General features: G+C 55.9%; 3 protein-coding genes across 3 annotated transcripts; 1 reads left to right on the top strand and 2 right to left on the bottom strand.

The window, feature by feature from the left end:
- Positions 1–180: 180 nt before the first annotated feature.
- On the top strand, positions 181–15,357 carry PHYSODRAFT_502426 (hypothetical protein; the record flags this gene model as incomplete). The annotated part of the gene is made up of 1 exon (XM_009528904.1): positions 181–15,357. The coding sequence occupies one exon, from the start codon at positions 181–183 to the stop codon at positions 15,355–15,357; it is 15,177 nt and encodes a 5,058-aa protein (XP_009527199.1).
- Positions 15,358–15,737: 380 nt separating this feature from the next.
- On the bottom strand, positions 15,738–15,974 carry PHYSODRAFT_442915 (hypothetical protein; the record flags this gene model as incomplete). The annotated part of the gene is made up of 1 exon (XM_009528903.1): positions 15,738–15,974. A coding segment is annotated over one exon (237 nt), but the record flags the coding sequence as incomplete, so codon positions are not given.
- A 476-nt stretch (positions 15,975–16,450) lies between these two features.
- On the bottom strand, positions 16,451–18,408 carry PHYSODRAFT_315122 (hypothetical protein; the record flags this gene model as incomplete). Its single annotated transcript, XM_009528902.1, has 2 exons — positions 16,451–18,227; positions 18,368–18,408. The coding sequence occupies 2 exons, from the start codon at positions 18,406–18,408 to the stop codon at positions 16,451–16,453; spliced, it is 1,818 nt and encodes a 605-aa protein (XP_009527197.1).
- Between the last annotated feature and the right edge of the window lie 728 nt (positions 18,409–19,136).

Below are 19,136 nucleotides of genomic sequence, written 5' to 3'. Positions count from 1 at the left end.
GTCCAACCGTAGCAACAGCAGCAGCAGCGGCAGGAGATACACCGCCTGCACTATGACCCCTTGAAGACGTCGGTTGGTCGCCACTTGCGAGCCAAAGCGGCGCGGCGGGTGGCGATCTTTCAGCACAACAATCAACTATCTAATTCCATCCGAGCTCTCCGCCTGCTGCGCGCGCCATCCATGGAGACGGACCGCTCCTGGTCCAGAGGCAACACGGCCAGCGCGCTGGCGGCGGATCCCGGCATCGCCGCGGCCCCGCCGGACGACGCGCGCGTCGACTTTATCCGGCGGCACGTGGTGCGCACGTTCCCGGGCATCAAGCTGGACGCGCTGAACCGCAAGTTCGCGACGGACGCCGTGGCCTCGCAGCTCTTTGACTTCCTGCACCTGGCGGACGCGCGGCTGCTGCTGTTCACGGACCACGGGGACGAGGCCAGCGGCGTCGTGGACGTGTACGCCACGCCGCCCGCGCAGCTCTTCAGCAGCAGCAGCCGCAACAGTTCTACAGCCCGCGCGCCCCCTGTGACGGTCCTGTACATGATCAAGACGGTCAAGGCGCCCGTGAGCGCCGCCAAGTTCCACGAGGAGATCATGTCCGGCACGCTCGAGAAGAACGCGCTCGAGTCGCTGGCGCTCATGCTGCACGACGTGTTCGTGCCACTCATCGGCAACCCGCGCAACCAGCAGCTGTGGCCCGAGATGGTCACGTCCTCCATCATCAACAACGTGCACGGCTTCTACTCGAGTCTGCAGATCACGCTGGGCCAGACCAAGGGGGCCACGTGTCTGCCGCTGCCCTGGGACCAGGTCGTCATGGAGAGCGCGGCCAAGTCCTCGTCCTCCTCGCCGGAAGGAGGAGGAGGCGACGGCTCCAATAACCAGAACCCGTTCGCGTCGCCCAAGGGCCCCCAGACGGACTTCAACGCTGTCAGTGGGCTCGGCAAGGACCAAGTACACAGCCTGGAGGGGTGTCTGATCACGTGGACCAAGCAGATCAAGAACATCCTGAAGCAAGATCCCGAGGCGCTGCTGAACCAGCGCGACCACGCGCACCAAGGCCCCATGGAGGAGCTGCACTTCTGGGCCGCCAAGGCCAAGAACCTCAACTCGATCTTCGCGCAGCTGCAGTCCGACAGCATTCGCAAGGTGCTGCAGTATCTGGACGCGTCCAAGAGCACGTACAACGTCCCGTTTGCCAAGCTGTGCAAGGAGGTCTTCCTCGCGAGAGCAGAGGCCAATGACAACAAGCACTACCTGTGGCCTCTGGCCAAGTGGTTCGAGCAGCTCGCGAGCGCGCAGACGCTGCCGGACATCCGCGACCTCTTCCGCCCGATCTGCCACTCGATTCTGCTCATCTGGAAGTCCAGTCGGTTCTACAACACGCCCGCACGACTCGTGGTTTTGATTCGACAGATCTGCAACGAGATCATCAGGAAGGCCATGATCCACTTGAATGGCGAGAAGCTCTTCGAGTTGATTGACCAAGGCGAGCTGGAACAGGCCAACAGCATGCTGCAAGTGTCTCTGCAGGTCTGCGCGCACTTCAAGAGCGTGTACTTTGACTACAAGGCGAAATCTGTGACGGAGGTCCCGGGCAACCCATGGCGAATCCAGAACAACGCCTTGTTTATCAGGCTGGACGCTTTTCTCGAGAGATGCCACGACGTCTTGGAGCTAACGCAGACGATTTACCAGTTCCAGAAGCTAGCGCAGATGGAGATCGGGGGTACGAAAGGGAAGACGCTTACAACAAGTGTGCACCAGATCTACGCGGACTTTCAGGAAACTCTCGCGCAGATGAAGAACGTGCAGTATGATCTGATGGACCTCGATGCGAAGCACTTTGAAGACGACTTCTACGCCTTCCGGTCCAAGAACAAGGAGCTCGAGCGGCGCCTCGCCTCCGTGATCAACCAGGCATTTGACGATGCCAAGACGATTGTGGGGCGATTCAAGTGTCTGGACTGCTTTGAGGATTTACTCGACCGCCAGATCATCAAGAACGAGTTGGAGCGGAAGCACACGTCGTTGATTGCGTCGTATGCCAGCGACTTGCACGTAGTGCAGCAAATTTTCATCGAGAATCGTGAGCATCCCCCGATCTCTCCCAATCTGCCACCGTTTGCTGGCGCAGTAACATGGTGTCGTGGTCTAGGAGAGCGGATTCGATTCCCCATGGAGAAACTGAAGCAGATTTCACCTAGGATTGTCCTAGAGCGAGAAGATTCAAAAGAAGCCATGAAGTTGTACACGAACGTGATGGCCATGCTCCAAGAATACGAGGTTCAAAACGTCAAACAATGGGGTATTTCAATCGAAACTTCCTCGAAGGCCAAGCTCAAGCTCCCGTTGATACGGCGTGAGCCTGCTCCTGGATCAAATGGCGTTGATTCATCTACAAGTTCAGGGAGCAAGGGGCAACAGCAGCAGCAACCGGCTGGAGCACCTCAGTCCAGCGTGGGGCTTCTATTCGTCAATTTTGATGCTGCATTAGTGCAATTGCTCCGTGAAGTAAAATATTTCCTGCTGCTTGGTTTGGATATTCCTGAGGACGCGCTGGAGATATACAAGCGTGCGGAGGTGTTCCGGCGGCAGACTGGCAATCTGGAACTCATTGTGGACATGTACAATACGATCCACTCGACCCTGTTGCCTGTCGAGCGGCCTCTTGTGAAAGGGTACCTCGAGCGCATGGATCAAGTGTTGAACAAGGGCATAAAGGCTCTGAACTGGAAGTCGCATGGTATCGACGTGTTTTTGAAAGAATCCATGACTGTGGTGAACGAGGCCAACACGCTGCTGAGTCAGCTAAAGACCCACCAGAACCGGGTTGACGAGCTGCTCGATATTTGGAATGCGTCGCCGCTTCTATTTGAGCGGAAGAGCAAGGCATTGTCCGTTGAAGAGTTCGAGGAGCACCAGAAGAGCTTGTGCCAGCAGAAATACCATGTGATCAAGGAAGGAGGCAATGAGATTCACCGTTTGCTCAAGGAGTCGTTGAAGCATTTACGCGTGGCTCAAGGCAGTCCCGATTGGAGAGCTTACGTGGACTACGTTAGCGGTATCGTGGAGGACGGTCTTGCTCGAGTAATTATCCAGTCGCTTGGTCAGCTGCGAGAGCAGTTGGATCCGAAGCGAATTGAAAGTGAAGACATCCCAGCCTTGCTCGAAGTTGAACTGGATCTGTACGGCAAAGACATTGTGTACTTCCCGCCCATCCAGAGTACCGCCGCGAAAAACGGTGTGGAGGACCTGATTATGCGGCGGTTGGAGGCGATTCTGCATTGCTCCACTGTCTTCAAGCGACTGGACAGCTCTGAAGGCTCCTATCTGAAAGAGATGCGAGAAAACGTGCAGATTCAACTACTTATTGCCGACATTTGGTCATTTCTTGACCAGAATCAAAAGGCTTGCAGTGCCTTCCGTCATGCGCTCACGAAATACGAGTATCTATGGACGACGGACTTGCCGCAGATGTTTCAGGAGTTTCTTTCAACCGCGTGGTCTCCATATCCGTACACAGATGAACAAGGCTCTCGTGGCCGAATCGTGTATGCAGATAGCTTGCCGTCATCGACACTGAAGTCCGGCCTAGTGACCGAGAGGAGTGCTGCCAAGTCGGCCATTTCTGCAGGCTCTGCGATGGCCACGCCGCCTCCGATGCCTGCGCAGCTTCTCAATCTTGAGCGATTTCAAGAAAAGATCAGCTTCTTCCTCGGTCTGCAGAACGAGATTTCCGAGTCGAAGCATGTGAAAGACGTGGGCTTTGTCCGTGTCAACTCGCTTCCGATCAAACAGGCTTTATCGACGTGGGTGACGAAGTGGGTCTACTTATTCACGCAGTACTTACACGACCGAGTCGTCAACCAGCTCGTGTGGGTGGATAACTTCATGCAGAAAGTAAACGCGGGACTGGACATCGAGATCGACAGCGCGAATGCAGAAAAGGAGAAGCCGTCATTGATGCAGTGTATGCTGCACATCAGGGACGTGCGGCGCTTGATGCGTGAAGACTTGCTGGTGAACTTTGCGCCTCTAAAGGATTTTGTGGCGTTGTTAAAGCTGAATGGAATCGCTCTGGATATGTCGTACGTCGGCAAAGAGAACGTGCTGATGTTCCTGGAGCAAGCGCCAATCCGGTGGGAGAATATGGTCAACAAGACGTTCAAGAAGAAAGAAGTGATCCAACCGCTGCAGAATCAAATGGTGGAGTCGATCAAGCAAGAAGTGGGAGAGTTTAATCGGCGCCTCACGCTGATGAAAGAGGAGTTCAAGGTTGCTGCTCCATTGCATGCCCCCTCCGATAGCCGCTCGGTAGCAGACGTGTACGATCAGCTGGACGCCTACAACGCGAAGCTATCCCAGGTTGAGCAGGAAGCTGCGCGGCTAATGGAGCTTGAAGACATATTCGAGCTAGCCTCCAGTAAATACGACGTGTTGACGATGCTGCGTGCCAACTTCACGACGCTCAAGCACATTTGGGATTTCGTTGCACTCTTGGACTCGATTTATGTGAACAAATGGCAGCCGCTATTATGGAGCGACCTCGATGCGGATGCTCTGATGGAAGAAGTTGACGAGATCGAGCGTCACCGATATGCGCTGTTCTCACCTGCTCGATCCGTGAAGGATTGGCCCATATACGACTACCTCGAGCAGAAGTTGCACCAGATGACGGTGATCTTGCCCCTTGTCAAGCATCTCCACTCCCCAGCCATGCGAGACCGACACTGGAAGAGCCTAATGGTGCTCGCCAGGAAACACTTTGATTTGTCCGGAACTGGCGGCTTGAGTCCTTCAAGCTACGCAACGATGGGAACCGCTGCCAGTGGAAGCTCGGGGGCTGGAGACAGCAGCAGTGGCGGGAAAAGCTCGCTGAGGTTTGAAGAGGTGCTCAAATTGGAGCTCTTTCGCTTCGTTAACGAGATTAATGAGCTCGTGGAAATGGCGTCGAGGGAGTTCAAGATCGAGCAGCAGCTCCAGTCCATTGAAACGACGTGGAACGGCTTCCAGCTCGAATTTGTCCCATATCAAACTGCAGGAAGTAAAGCCTCGTCTGGTACTGATAAATCTCGCGATCATCGCGGCTCAGCGGTATCTGTCGAGGGCAACGACGACCATCCACATGGAACTGCAAGCTCGAGCGCCTTACCAGTGGCATCGGGCGAGGAAATCGAGGGCGACATTATGATTCTGAAGATGCCGAACGTCATTATCGAGTGCCTGGAAGAACACCAGCTACAACTGCAAACGATGGCTGCCACCGGAAAGTTTGTTGCCTACTTCAAAGACAAGGTCTTCGAATGGCAGTTGCAGCTGGGCAATGTGGACACTATCTTGAAACTGTGGATCACGCTTCAGCGACAATGGTGCAGCTTGGAGTCCATTTTCCTGAGTTCCGCTGGTGATATTCAACGCCAGTTGCCATCCGAATACCAGCGATTTGAGCACGTCGACCAGGAAATGAAGGAGCTGTTTGCAGATGCAAGAATGGCGCCGTCGGTGCTGGTGGCGTGCTGCCAACGTGAGGGCCGCGAAGTTGTGCTTCACGACTTGCAGGTTGAGCTGGAGATTTGCCAGAAGGCTCTCAACCAATACTTGGACGGGAAGAAGGACATTTTCCCGCGGTTTTACTTCGTCTCGAACGCGTCGCTGCTTGAGATTTTGTCGAATGGCAACTACCCACCTCGTATCCAGCCTCACTTTGGCAACTGCTTCGACGGCATCCAGTCGTTTGAATTCACCCTCCAGTCTGCTTCAGATGCCAAAGGCTCATTTGGAGGGAGTTTGTCCGGGAGGAAAATGTCAGCCACCACGTCGTCTACGTCTCTTGAAGAGCGGTTTCTTGCGATGTCAATGATCTCCAAGGAGGGTGAAGTGGTGCAGTTCATGGACTCGCAACTGATCCACGGCACGGTTGAAAACTGGTTCAACGACCTGGTGATGGTAATGCAGGACACTTTGCGACAGAAGATCTTCGACGCTGTGGAAACCAGTGCTCTCTGGGGTGTGGATTGCGCTCGCCACACATGGGTGTTTGATTATCCGGCGCAAGTGGCTCTGCTGGGGAGTCAAATCGTCTGGACGGAGGAGGTGGAGAGTGCGCTGGAAGAGTTTGAAAACGGCACGGAGGACGCGATCAAGAAATACTACGACGTGTCCACGGTGCGCCTTGAAGAGCTCATCAAGCTGGTTCAGGGGCAACTCGGAGCGCTGAATCGACAGAAGATCATCACGCTCATTACCGTCGACGTCCATGCGCGCGACGTGGTGCAGTCACTGATCACAAAGAAAGTGTCGAGCTCGCTGGACTTCCAGTGGCAGTCGCAGCTTCGCTACTACACGACGCCTGTCCTGACGAGTACAGGCCAGAAGAAGGAAGTGCACATCAAGATTTGCGACTTTCGCTCGTTTTACAGCTACGAGTACACTGGCAACTGCGGGCGCTTGGTGATCACTCCACTTACAGACCGCTGCTACGTCACCCTAACGACAGCATTGAGACTCTGTCTCGGTGGAGCTCCAGCGGGGCCTGCAGGCACTGGAAAGACTGAAACGACCAAGGATTTAGCACGTGGAATGGGGCTCCAGTGCTACGTGTTTAACTGCAGTGATCAGATGAACTACTTGACGATGGCAAATATCTTCCGCGGACTAGCTCAGACGGGCGCGTGGGGGTGCTTCGACGAGTTTAACCGAATCTCGGTCGAAGTGCTGTCAGTGGTAGCAACGCAGGTGAAGACTGTGCTGGATGCGACGACTTTACTGGTAGCATCTACGAATCGTGGTCCATCGGGCGGTGCTAGCAGCGACGTTGGCTCATCTGGAGGAGAAGGCAGCGCACAACAGCCCATTGCTATGCCAAAGACTGGAAATTGCGAGTTCTTCGGGAAAACTATCGCATTGGTACCGACCGTGGGGTTCTTTATTACGATGAATCCAGGCTATGCTGGTCGTGCGGAGTTGCCTGAAAACTTGAAGGCATTGTTCCGTTCCTGTGCGATGATCAAACCGGACTTGCAGCCAATTTGCGAGAACATGTTAATGGCTGAGGGCTTCCTGAAGGCGCGTACGCTCTCCGTGAAGTTTGTCACGCTCTACGATCTAAGCAGTGAGCTGCTATCGAAGCAAAAGCACTACGACTGGGGACTACGCTCTGTGAAGTCTGTGCTTCTAGTCGCTGGCAGCTTGCGTCGTGCGCATTCGACACTCTCGGAAGAGACCGTACTGATGCAAGTCCTTCGAGACTTTAACACGCCGCGGATCCTCCCTCCTGACTATTCGGTCTTCATGGGGTTGCTGCGAGATTTGTTCCCAAACCAAGAGCTCCCACACCTGAAGAACGACACGTTACAGACCAAGAGTGCTCGCGTCTGTGCTCAGAAGAAGCTCCAGCCGGAAGATGGTTTCCTCAAGAAGATGATGGAGTTCGAAGAAGTCCTCAAGGTGCGGCACAGCGTGATGCTGATCGGGCCGGCTGGCTGCGGGAAAAGCACAATCTGGAACACGCTCGCCGCTTGCCACAATGCTGATGACGACGGGAATGCTTTGACCAAGCACTTGACCGTGTTTGAGAGCGTGAACCCGAAGGCCATCACAGCCGACGAGTTGTACGGCTATATGACGCTGGATAACGACTGGAGAGATGGCGTCCTATCCTCTATTATGCGCAACATGTCCAAGAGTGTGGCACCATTCAGCGAGTCGCAGACGTACAAGTGGGTTGTCCTGGATGGCGACATCGACGCTGTGTGGATTGAAAGTATGAACACTGTGATGGACGACAACAAGGTTCTTACGCTTGTGTCGAATGAGCGCATTCCACTAACCAAGTCTATGCGACTGGTGTTCGAGATATCGTCGCTCGTGAACGCAACACCGGCCACCGTGTCCCGAGCAGGCATCATATACGTCGACGAAGGGCACATAGGCTGGTATCCCGCCGTTGAATCCTGGTTACAGCAACGTGAGAGTATCGCTGAAGCAGGAATTCTCCCCGGGCTCTTCCAGAAGTATGTGGACTCGATGTTCATGGCGCTTGAGGACACGAAGGCGGAGACGATCGTTCCAGTGGTGGCCATTGCCATCATGGAGATGCAGTGTCGCCTGTTGGACGGGTTGTTGAGCTTGATTGGCGAGCACGAGAAAACTCCTGAAGTGTTGGAGAACGCGTTTATCTACTGCGGTTTGTGGGCGTTCGGAGGTGCTCTAGCAAGCGACAAGGGAACTGACGACCGTGCAGCGTTCTCGACAAACTTCAAGGCTGTCGCGAAGTACAAGTTTGCCTCTGCTTCAACTGGTGGTGGATCTACATCATTCCCAGCACCGACAGGTGGAGCTGATGCAAACAGCGCGGCGATGCTGGCTAGTGGAACCGCAAACCTCTTTGACTTCTACTACGATGTAACGCGGAACGAGCTGGTCTACTGGGGAGAAAAAGTGCCTACGCTGATGCCTGTAGGCGATGTCCCATTCCACGCGCTCGTGGTTCCTACCATGGAGTCTACGCGAGTTCACTCCATTATCGACTTGCTTCTGTGCAAGCGAAAGCCTACGATTCTGGTTGGTTCCAGCGGGTCGGGCAAGTCGTCGCTGGTTCACGAGCATATGAAGGGGTTGGAGGATGATAGTGTTTTTGCCTATGTGAGCATGCACCACTACATGGACGCTCGAGAGCTGCAATCTCGTTTGGAGCAGTACCTCGAGAAGAGATCCGGGCGCGTGTATGGACCGCTGTACAACCGCAAACTCATCTACTTCCTGGACGATCTCAATATGCCGTTTGTCGAGGAGTTTGGTACCCAGACGGCGCTGGCGCTGCTGCGGCAGTACATGGATTACAATTCGTGGTACGACCGGCATGACCTGTCGTCCAAGAAGCTGATCCAAGACGTCCAATTCCTCGCCTGTATGAACCCCAAGGCTGGTTCGTTTACAGTTAATCCCCGTCTGCATCGTCACTTTTCGACACTCTGCATCAGCATGCCGTCGAAGCAGGATCTCAGCACAATTTACTCGGCTCTACTGAACCAGCATCTGACGAATTTCGCAGACAAGATCAAGAAGCTGGCGTCTTCTATCATCACGGCAACGATTGACTTGTACTCGGAGGTGCGAGCGAACTTCCTTCCTACTGCGACGAAGTTCCACTACGTGTTCAGCATGCGCGAGCTGAGCTCCTTGTTCCAAGGCATCTTCATGGCCCGTCCCGAAGCTTACCTGAACAACTCGCTGCAGTTCTGTCGTCTTTGGATCCACGAGTGCTTCCGTGTCTTCAGTGATCGCATGAGCTCACCCAGCGAGATTCAGCGGTTTGCTGAGATGGCCATTGAGCAGACGAAGAAGAACTTTGAGGAAGACCAGGCAGAAATCTTCGCGTCGCCCCTCATTTGTGTGAACTTCTTGGGCTCTTCATCGTCAGGATCAGCGTCCATGGAAGTCGAGTATGGAGGCGGCAGCACTCTCAGTTACGTTCCGGTAGCGGAAAAGACTCAAATCACCGCTTGTATGGAGAGGAAGCTGACTGAGTACAACGAGACGCATCCAGTCATGAGCCTGGTACTGTTTGACCAAGCGTTGGAGCATGTTACGCGAATTGTTCGCATCCTGGCTAACCCTCGTGGCAATGCGCTACTGATAGGCGTGGGTGGGTCTGGAAAGCAGTCTCTTTCTCGCTTGGCAGCATTTATCAGCGGGTACGCGTTGGTGTCGCTGACGACCAGTGCTTTTCCCTCGTATGGGATGAGTGAGCTTAAAGAAGACCTAAAAGACATCTACCGCAAGGCTGGTATCCGACCGGCTAAGCCCATTGTGCTGCTGCTCACGGACTCTCAGATCACTGACAACCGTTTCTTGGTGCCGCTCACGGACGCGTTAACGTCGGGGTACATTTCAGACCTGTTCGCCAGCGAAGAGATGGAGTCGATGGCTGGATCCTTGCGAATGGAGGCGAAGGCTCGCGGAGTTCCAGATACCAAGGAGCAGCTCCAGGAGTTCTTCTACGAGCGCGTGCGTACAAATCTGCACCTCATCTTGGCTTTTTCGCCGGTGGGCGGTGATCTGCGTATTCGTTGCAGGAACTTCCCGTCGCTTATCAGCTGTTGCACCATGAACTGGTTCCATCCGTGGCCAAAAGAAGCGCTGGTCGATGTGTCGCTGAATTTCCTCCAAGACGTTGAGCTGTCGACGCGCGCGATTCAGGAGAATGTTTGCCATCACATGGCAGAGATGCACATGTCCGTCACAACTGCGTGCACGATGTACGCCAAGAGTTACGGACGACACAACTACGTGACGCCAACGTCGTTCTTGGAGCTCATCCGCTTCTACCGGTCGCTCTTGGACGAGAAGCGGTCGTCTCAAACGCTCAAGATCAAGCGGCTCGAAGTGGGTCTGGCTACGCTCAAGAAGACGGCGCTCGATGTTGCAGGGCTGCAGGACGAGCTGAAGCTGACGATGAAGAAGGTGGAAGAGCGGAAGAAAGCCACCGACTTGTTGCTGGAGCAAATGGGCAAGCAGCGAGGAGATGCCGAGGTGAAGCAGCGGCGGGCAGACGAAGAGCGTGCCAAGGCTGCTCAGGCCGCTGAGATTGCCTCGCAAATTGAGGCGCAAGCTACCGTTGAGCTTGCGATCGCCAAGCCGGCGCTGGATGCAGCTCAACAGGCCGTGAACTGCCTCAACAAAGCTTCGTTGACGGAACTGAAGTCTATGGGCAAGCCCCCAGCCGGCGTGGAGAAGGTAACAGCGGCAGTTCTCATGATGGTCAAGAAGGAGACCAAGAACTTCAGCTGGGACAACGCCAAGAAGATGATGGCCAAGGTGGACGTATTCAAGCAGTCGCTGGAGCAATATGACAAGGAGAACATCCCTCCGGAAGTCGTGGCTCGAGTGGAGCCGCTCATTCAGGAGGACCCGAACTTCAACTACGAAAAGATGAAGAGCAAGTCTGTGGCTGCCGCGAACCTGTGCGTGTGGGTCGTCAACATCATCTCGTACCACCAGGTTTATGTACGTGTTAAGCCACTGATGGATACGCTTGAAAAAGCGCGCCAGACGAAAGCCGAGGCTGACAGCGAGCTGGCTGCAGTGCAAAAGCTAGTGGCAGAAGTCGAAGGCCAGCTGAATGCGCTGCAGGCTTCGTTCCGGGATGCGACGAACGAGAAAGCCAAGGTTGAAGCCGAAGCGCAAGCTTGCCAAGAGCGACTATCGCTGGCTGAACGACTGGTGAACGGCCTGGCTTCCGAGAACGAACGGTGGACTCACGAAATTGATGTTTTGCGTGCTGGTGAGAGCTCACTAATCGGTGATTCGCTCCTTGCTGCTGGATTCGTGAGCTATATTGGAGCTTTCAACGCGAGTTTCCGAGCTCAGCTCTGGAAGAACACTTGGCTGCCAGATATCGTGACTCGAGAGATCCCGATTACGATTGGAAGCCCACCCGATATGAGCGACAGCAGTGGCTCCAATGGTGCGGATGCAAGTGAAAATGGAGAGCTTGGTGTCGACGCCGAAACGTCCCTAGAGCCTTCCTCCATGTCTGCATCGTCGCCTTCACACGAAAGTGTAGGCGTTGATCCACTTGACGTGCTCAGCGACAGTAGCGACGTGGCCCAGTGGATGAATGAAGGGCTGCCTGCCGATCGCATCTCGATTGAGAACGGATGCATCATCACGTCATGTCAACGCTGGCCGCTTCTTGTGGACCCCCAGCTGCAGGGCATCATCTGGCTACGCGCTTGTGACTTCCGACACAAGAAACCGGAGGGTGTCGACGCTCGTGCGGAACAGGAATCAGCTTCCCAGGCGCTGGTTATCTTGCAGCCAGCACAAAAGAACTGGACGACAACGTTGAAGACTGCGATTACGAGTGGACAAAGCGTCATTCTGGAGAACTTGGGCGAGTCCATTGACGCGTCCTTGGAGCCTGTTATCATGCGGCAGCTTTACAAGAAAGGACGCAACTGGTTCCTACAGTTCGCGGCCGAGGAGATCGAAGTGGATCCTCGCTTCCGCTTGTTCCTGCACACAAAGCTGCCAAACCCGCACTACCGACCAGAGATCCTAGCGTACTGCACGCTCATCGACTTCAGCGTGACGGAGAAGGGGCTTGAGGACCAATTACTTGCGAACGTAGTGAACTTGGAGCAGCCCGACTTGGAAACGCAGAAGCGCCAGCTCCAGCAAGAGTTCAATGGCTACCAGATTCAGCTCCTGCAGCTTGAAAATGATCTGCTAGAGCGTCTCTCGAATGCTCCAGATGACATTTTGTCCGATGTTCCGCTGATTGAAGGCCTGGAGAAGACGAAGCTTACCGCTATTGACGTTGGAATTGCGTTGCGGAAGGGAAAAGACGCGGAGCGTGAGATTAACCTGGCGCGTGAGGTATACCGGCCTGTTGCCAACGAGGCAAGCATGATGTATTTCCTGATGAGTCAGCTCTGCAAGGTCAACCACATGTATCGCTACTCGCTGGAGTCCTACATGACCTTCTTCTTCGTAGCGCTGGATGGTGTTGCGCTACCAGCTCCAGCAGCCGGGGGCGATAATAACCATGGGGGTGCTGCTGCTGCTGCGCATGATCGGGTGGGGATCTTGAAGGAGGCATTGCGTTGGACGATCTTTTCCATGGTAACCAGAGGGCTCTTTGAAGAGCACAAGCTTCTCTTCCTTACCCAGCTGGTGTTCCTCTTGCTCCGTCGTGGAGTTATCGGTGCCAACAGCGGCTACGAGCCGCAGTATGCTCGGTTTCTACTGCAAGGATCCAAGGTTGTGGGACCAGAAAACACGATCTCGTGGCTGAATGAGTCTCAGTGGCAGTCACTGCAAGCGCTGATCACTTTAGGCCCGTTCGAGCGATTCGTGTCGGATCTGGAGGAATCGGAGCCGCGCTTTCGAGAATGGTACAATTCCACGAGCCCAGAGCTGGAGAAGCTGCCGCTGGATTGGCGCGAGCTTGATAAGTCAGCACCGTTCCTGAAGATTCTCGCTGTGAAGTGTCTACGCCCAGACCGACTGACCCAAGCGATGGGCAACTTTATACTGCAGACGCTACCCAACGGCAGCAATTTCCTCAACTGCGACAGCCAGCTCAACAGTTTTGCCATCCTGAAGAGCGCGTTCAAGGAGAGCTCCCCGTGGACCCCGATGTACTTCATTTTGTCACCAGGATCCGACGTGGTCGCTGACGTGGACAAGCTAGCAGTGCAAGATCAAGAACGGATCAAAGGCGTGGACTACCACAATATTGCGCTGGGTCAAGGGCAGGAGCAGGTCGCGATGCGAACGCTGCAGATGTCGGTTGAAAACGGCCACTGGGTCATCCTCAACAACGTCCACCTGATGCCGAAGTGGATGCTGGAGCTGGACAAGTGGCTGGAGCAGCTGGCCAAGATGAGCAAGACGGCGTCCTACGCTACCCTACGCAGTAACTTATCGAGCAGCAAGGATATCATCCGTATGGGGACAAGCCGGTCGCTGTCGATGCTCCCACCCGCAGGGGCGGCCAATTCAGGGGGTGGAGGCATCGGAACACTGCACCCTAACTTCCGCCTGTTCATCACTAGCGACCCGTCAACGAACATCCCAATTGGCGTCTTGGAGCGGTCTATCAAGCTTACGAACGAGCCACCCACGGGGCTGCGAGCGAATGTGAAGCGCGCATTCTGCTGCTTCCCCAAGAATGTCGTGGACGAGCTCGAGCCTCGTACACGCTGCATCTTGTTTGCGCTCTGCTACTTCCACTCGCTCATGCTGGAACGCAAGAAGTTCGGGCCGCAGGGATTTAACATGCTGTATCCATTCGCAGCCAGTGACTTGCTCGCTAGCAGCACGGTGTTACGAAACTACATGGACAACGCCCCCGTGCGCGTGCCGTGGCCAGACCTGCGATACCTGTTTGGTGAGATCATGTACGGTGGCCACATCGTCAACGAGCTCGACCGGCTCGTGGCTGCTACGTATCTACAGTACTTCCTGCGTGATGATCTGCTAGAAGAGCTATCGATGCTTCCGTTCGGTGATGATGCAAGTGGAGGCGGCGGAGGTGGCGGTGGCAGCAGTGGACCAGATGGCGGAGGCGGCGGAGGTGGAGCTGGAGGCGATGGTGGAGATGGCCCAAGCGGAGGAGGGCAACAGCGTCGCGACTTCTTGGCCCCCAAGCTTTCAGCAGGCTTCGATCGAATCCTGGAGCATGTACACACGTCGCTGCTGAACGAGACGCCTACAGCATTTGGCCTTCACCCAAACGCCGAGGTTGCGTTCCGAACTGAAAGTGGTCAAGTGCTTCTGCAGTCAATGTTGTTGCTGACCACCAAGGAGGAGGATGCTCAAGAGAACGACAGCGACGATGAAGAGGAAGGAACGTCAGGGCTTGGTGGCGGCTCAGCTGCTAAGGAGACTGCCGATGCGGTCCAGTTAGCAGCCGAGGGGGTGCTGCAGGATGTTTTGGAGAACTACCGCGACTTCCGCTTCGATATCCAGGAACTCTTCTTCAAGGGGTCGTCCGACTCTGGACAACGTGAAGGAGGCTCACGGCGAAGCAAAGGTGGATCTGTATCAAGTTCAGAAGCGGACGACATGGACCCGTTCCAGACAGTGCTGCTCCAAGAGTGTCAACGCATAAACCACTTGCTCCAAACGATGACAGACTCGCTGTCCGAATTGGAGCTCGCGTTCCGAGGTGATGTCCCTCTTACCGAGGCGATGGAGAAGCTTCAAACCTTCCTGTACTACGAGCGCGTACCGGACAACTGGTTGGCTGCAGCGTGTCCTTCCCGTCGATCTCTCGCGCCGTGGCTGGCCAACTTGCAGCAGCGGATCGCGCAGCTCCAGGAGTGGATTGGATCGGCGCCGGACCTGCCGCTGGTGCTGTGGCTGCCCGGACTCTTCAACCCGCAAGCTTTCCTCACAGCCGTGCTGCAGACGGCAGCGCGCAAGCACAACGTGGAGCTCGACTCGCTGCGTATCACTGCGGACGTGACGAAGCGCACCATCGACACAGTGGACGCCCCGGCGCGAGACGGACAGTTCGTGCATGGCCTGTACCTGGAAGGAGCGCGCTGGGACTTCGGCAATGGCGTCTTGGAGACGAGTCTCCCCCGAGAGATGTACGTCTCCATGCCAGTGCTCACGTGCCGAGCCATCGTCAACACTGCAGGCAAGGACACTTCGAGTGGCTCGGGTGGCGGAGGTGGAGGGGGAAAGCAAGGTGCGGCTGGTAGTGGGAACGTGTTCGATTGCCCCGTGTACCGAACCCAGCAGCGAGGACCGACATTGATCTTCATGTCGCCTCTGCGGACCAAGGTGCCGCCTGCTAAGTGGGTGCTCGCAGGCGTGGCAATGCTCATGGAGGTGGTGTGATAAGCTGCAGCGAGCTCTGCTTCATGTGGTTTGCATGTCGTAGTACATAACTGTAATTGATGTGTTATTCTCTTTCATCTCGGCATCGTCATTAACGGATTCGTAGCCAGCGGGTTGCTGGCCGAGCTAGCGTTGGAGGTGTCACAACCTCCACTTTGTATCGCCTGCGCTCCCGGGTATTGGCAAGACTGTCGTCCTGAGGTGCCCTGCGATGGCCAATTACAAGTTGCTGGTGCGTGTTTCGCTTGAACAAAGTCAAACGACACTTCCCGTGTCCGGGACGCTAGGGTACACTGGACGCGGATGGTCTTTCGATGCTTTGTCGGTTGTGTCACAGGAGGTCTGCTCAGTGCGTGGCGCTGGACAACTGGGACATCCTTCCTACGTTCGGATTCGGATCTGGGCTTGCCGTGGCAGACTGACTGGTGCTTGGAAATTCGATCCTGCGAGAAAGCTCGCTCGCAAAGTTTGCATCGCACACGTCCATCAGCCTCGGGGAGGTTCAAATCCATCGAAGCCCGCTGGAACAGGGTGCTGTGCTGCGTGAATCCGTTGTTGTCGGATGACACAGGCTTTCCCGAGCACGAGGCGATGTGAACATGAAAATCATTAGCCCTACAAGTAGAGTGCATCAACAGCGTTTTAGTTCCGAAGGTCAGGGGCAGCACCACACACACGCAACAGTAAGGAGAACGTACCGGATGCAGCTCTTGCACTTCTCACAAGGCACCAACACGTCAGGATTGCGCTGGAAACAAGTCTTCTGGTGAATGGGTAGCGACGCTGCGAAATACTGGCCGTGGCAAGCTAGACACCCGATCGATACCGGCGGGGCGGCTATCCTCCTGTCAACCGAAGACGCCAGCATCTTCATCAAGCACGCGAAGCGGGGACAAACAGCAGAGAAACGTGTAATGGAGACAGCACAGGAAGCTCAGGGCTGGGCACCCAGGTTCGCAGTATTTTTAGCAGCCCTGGCGTTCGCATCAGGCTGCAAGAGAGAACTCGTTTGAAACGGCATGTTAGAGCTGTTCTGTTTGCACTAGTAGTTTTGTGGTCCTGCAGTCTCACCTGGCAGCGCCGTTACATCGAATTAGTCGGAATCGGAGTCGCTGCTGCTGGAATCTGAATCCGAGCCCGAGTCTGATGAGCTATCACTGCTGCTGCTGTCGCTGTCGCTCGAGTCGGAATCAGAGTCGGAATCGGAGTCGCTACTGTCTGCCGCAGCCTTGGCCTGCTCCATAATCATCTTGGGTGCGTTCTTCAGGTGCTCGCGCAAATCCGTCGTCAGACCACCGAGACCGATGGATGTGAAGAAGTTGATAGCGAAGCGAGTGTTCCGCGGGTTGTCCTTCGGGAACAGGCCGCCGAACGTCGGCTGCATGATCTCGTCCAGGAACCGCTCCTTCAGTGTCTTCATGCCGAGGTGCTCCGAGAGCTCCTGGCACAGGATCTTGATGAAGATACGGCTCGACGACGTCGTCTCCTCCTCGTTCAAACGGATGTACTCGAACACGGTCCACGGCAGCGCGTCCGTGAATAGCAAGTGTGCGAATAGCTTTGCCACGTTGCGAAGCTTGTTGGTCTCAAGACGATGGATCAGCGAGTACTGCTCAGCGAAGCACTCGTCGAAGGCGTCCTGGTACTCGCGCTTGATGAGACAAAACCGCTCGCTGAGCAGTCCGTAGTACCGCAAGTACGTCCGCTCCTGACTGCAACACTCAATCAGCATCGAGCAGATCTCCTTCTCCTGTCCGGGGCGGATGTTGAGTTTCATCAGCTTGTGCGCGCACTCCTCGTGCGTGATACTGGACATGATCGTCAGGTAGATCGTACGCCGCAGATTCACAAGGTCCTGCTCTGTGTAGTCCTGGATGGCCACGTTGTTGTCTGTCTGCACGGGCTGCTCTGATTCATCTTCGTCATCGTCGTCGTCTCCGTCGTCATCGCTGCCACTGGACGAATCCGAGTCCGAGTCGGACTCACCTAAGATCTCCTTCTTGATGGCGCTCCACATCTGCTCGTTCTTCTCGTAGTCTGGGTCGAAGCGGAACACGTCCAGCTTGTCCTCGCAGTCGATCTTGTCCTCCAGCGTCGTCTCGTGCGTGATCTGGTCGCCCGACTCCACCAGGTCCAGCTGCTCATGCACGGCCGGGTAGTCCGCGAAGCCGCCTTTGCGGATGGCGAACAGCCCCTCAATGGTGTACTGCACACGCTTGTCGATCTCGCCTTCGTGCAGGATGCCGCGGAATCTCTCGAAGATGGCGCGTAGGCCCTCGGGACAGAGCTCGGCCAGGATCTGGCCGCACTCCTTCGTGAAGTTGACCGCCACCTCAACCGAGTCGTCCGTCGGGTTGGCCAGCAGCAGCGTCAGCACCTCGAGCGCCAGCAGCTCGTGCACCACCTGCTGGTTGACGAGGTGCGCGATGAAGCGCACGAGCGCGATGGCCACGACCTTGTCGCCTCTCTTGAAGGCGCGGCGGAAGCGGAAGACCACGCGCTTGACCAGCAGCTCGCCGTTCTCGGGCATCTTGGTGTTGATCACGGCCACGAGCGCCGCGTAGATGTGCGTGAAGCCCGGCGACGCCAGCTGCGCCTTCATGATGGCGCGCGCCAGCAGCCCGCGCGCGCGCACGAGGTTCTCCTGGAAGAGCTCGGGCAAGATGTTGCTCAGGTTGGCCACGTTCACCTTGTTGATGAGGCCGTTGAGGCTCTTGCGCAGCGCGTCCCATGTGCGGCGCTGCAGCGCCTCGGAGGACGGGCCCTGGTCCTCCTCCTGCTGCGCGCGCAGCTGCGCGAGCTTAAACGGCGGAATGTAGACGCCGCCCGTGCGGCCAGTGGACCGCACGTCCGGTAGGAGGGTCCTCCTGCTGCGGACGGGCGTCTTATTGTTTTTACTGTCCTCTGGCGCTTTGTCCTCCTGCTTGTCCTCCTGCTTCAGCTTGCGCGGGGGCGTGACGTCGCCCGGCGCGTCATCACGGCGACGCGGAGGTGTGACGCCGCCTGATACGTCGCGCGCGGGGCGTCGCGGCGGCGTGGCGTCTGCGTCATCTTGGTCTCGGCGGCGCGGCTTCTTGCGGGGCGGCGGCGACGGCGACGGCGTCGAGCGCGCGCGGGACCGGGATCTGGAGGACGAAGAAGAAGAGGAGGAGGAAGAGGCCGAGGAGGAAGAAGCGCTGCGTGCGCGTCGGCGGCTGCGGTGGCGTCTGGAGCGCGAACGCGAGCGGGAGCGCGACGGGCTGCGGGCCATGGCTACTGCTGGGGCGTTTGGTGGCGGGTCTCGCAATATTAGACCAATCGGCATCGAGATACTTTATGAAATACACATGACGTTGGGATTGGCTGAAATACAAACACACTTTTTGTGGGACGGTTTTCAAGCAAAAAAGTGTTTTTTATTTTTCGAGAAAATGACCAAATCGGTATGCGTTAGCTTTAATTATTGAGATGGGAACTACTAACGTTAACTAAGCCACGTACCGGTACGTCCTAGATTCTTGCAGACTCCACAAGTGTCTTAAGCATTCCTGACGAGGTTACTGTACCTATGGTATGAGAGCGAACTAACGTTACTTCTCGTGTTTATCTAGTGCAATGGAGCCATCAATACAACCTGGCACGCCCCACCAATTTGCTGCACTGCAGGGGCGGAGGAAGGCTGACCACACTCGACGATGACAACAAAACAGTACTAGGAATTGTGCAGGGGTTCCTCGCAGAGAGTGCCGAAAACGAGCATGGATGAACAAACAGCGGGAGCATGGAGTACTGCATGTGAA

The sequence above is a fragment of the Phytophthora sojae genome (assembly GCF_000149755.1).
Source record: "Phytophthora sojae unplaced genomic scaffold PHYSOscaffold_4, whole genome shotgun sequence".
NCBI lineage: Eukaryota > Oomycota > Peronosporomycetes > Peronosporales > Peronosporaceae > Phytophthora > Phytophthora sojae.
This window is presented reverse-complemented; position numbering and strand designations above follow the sequence as displayed.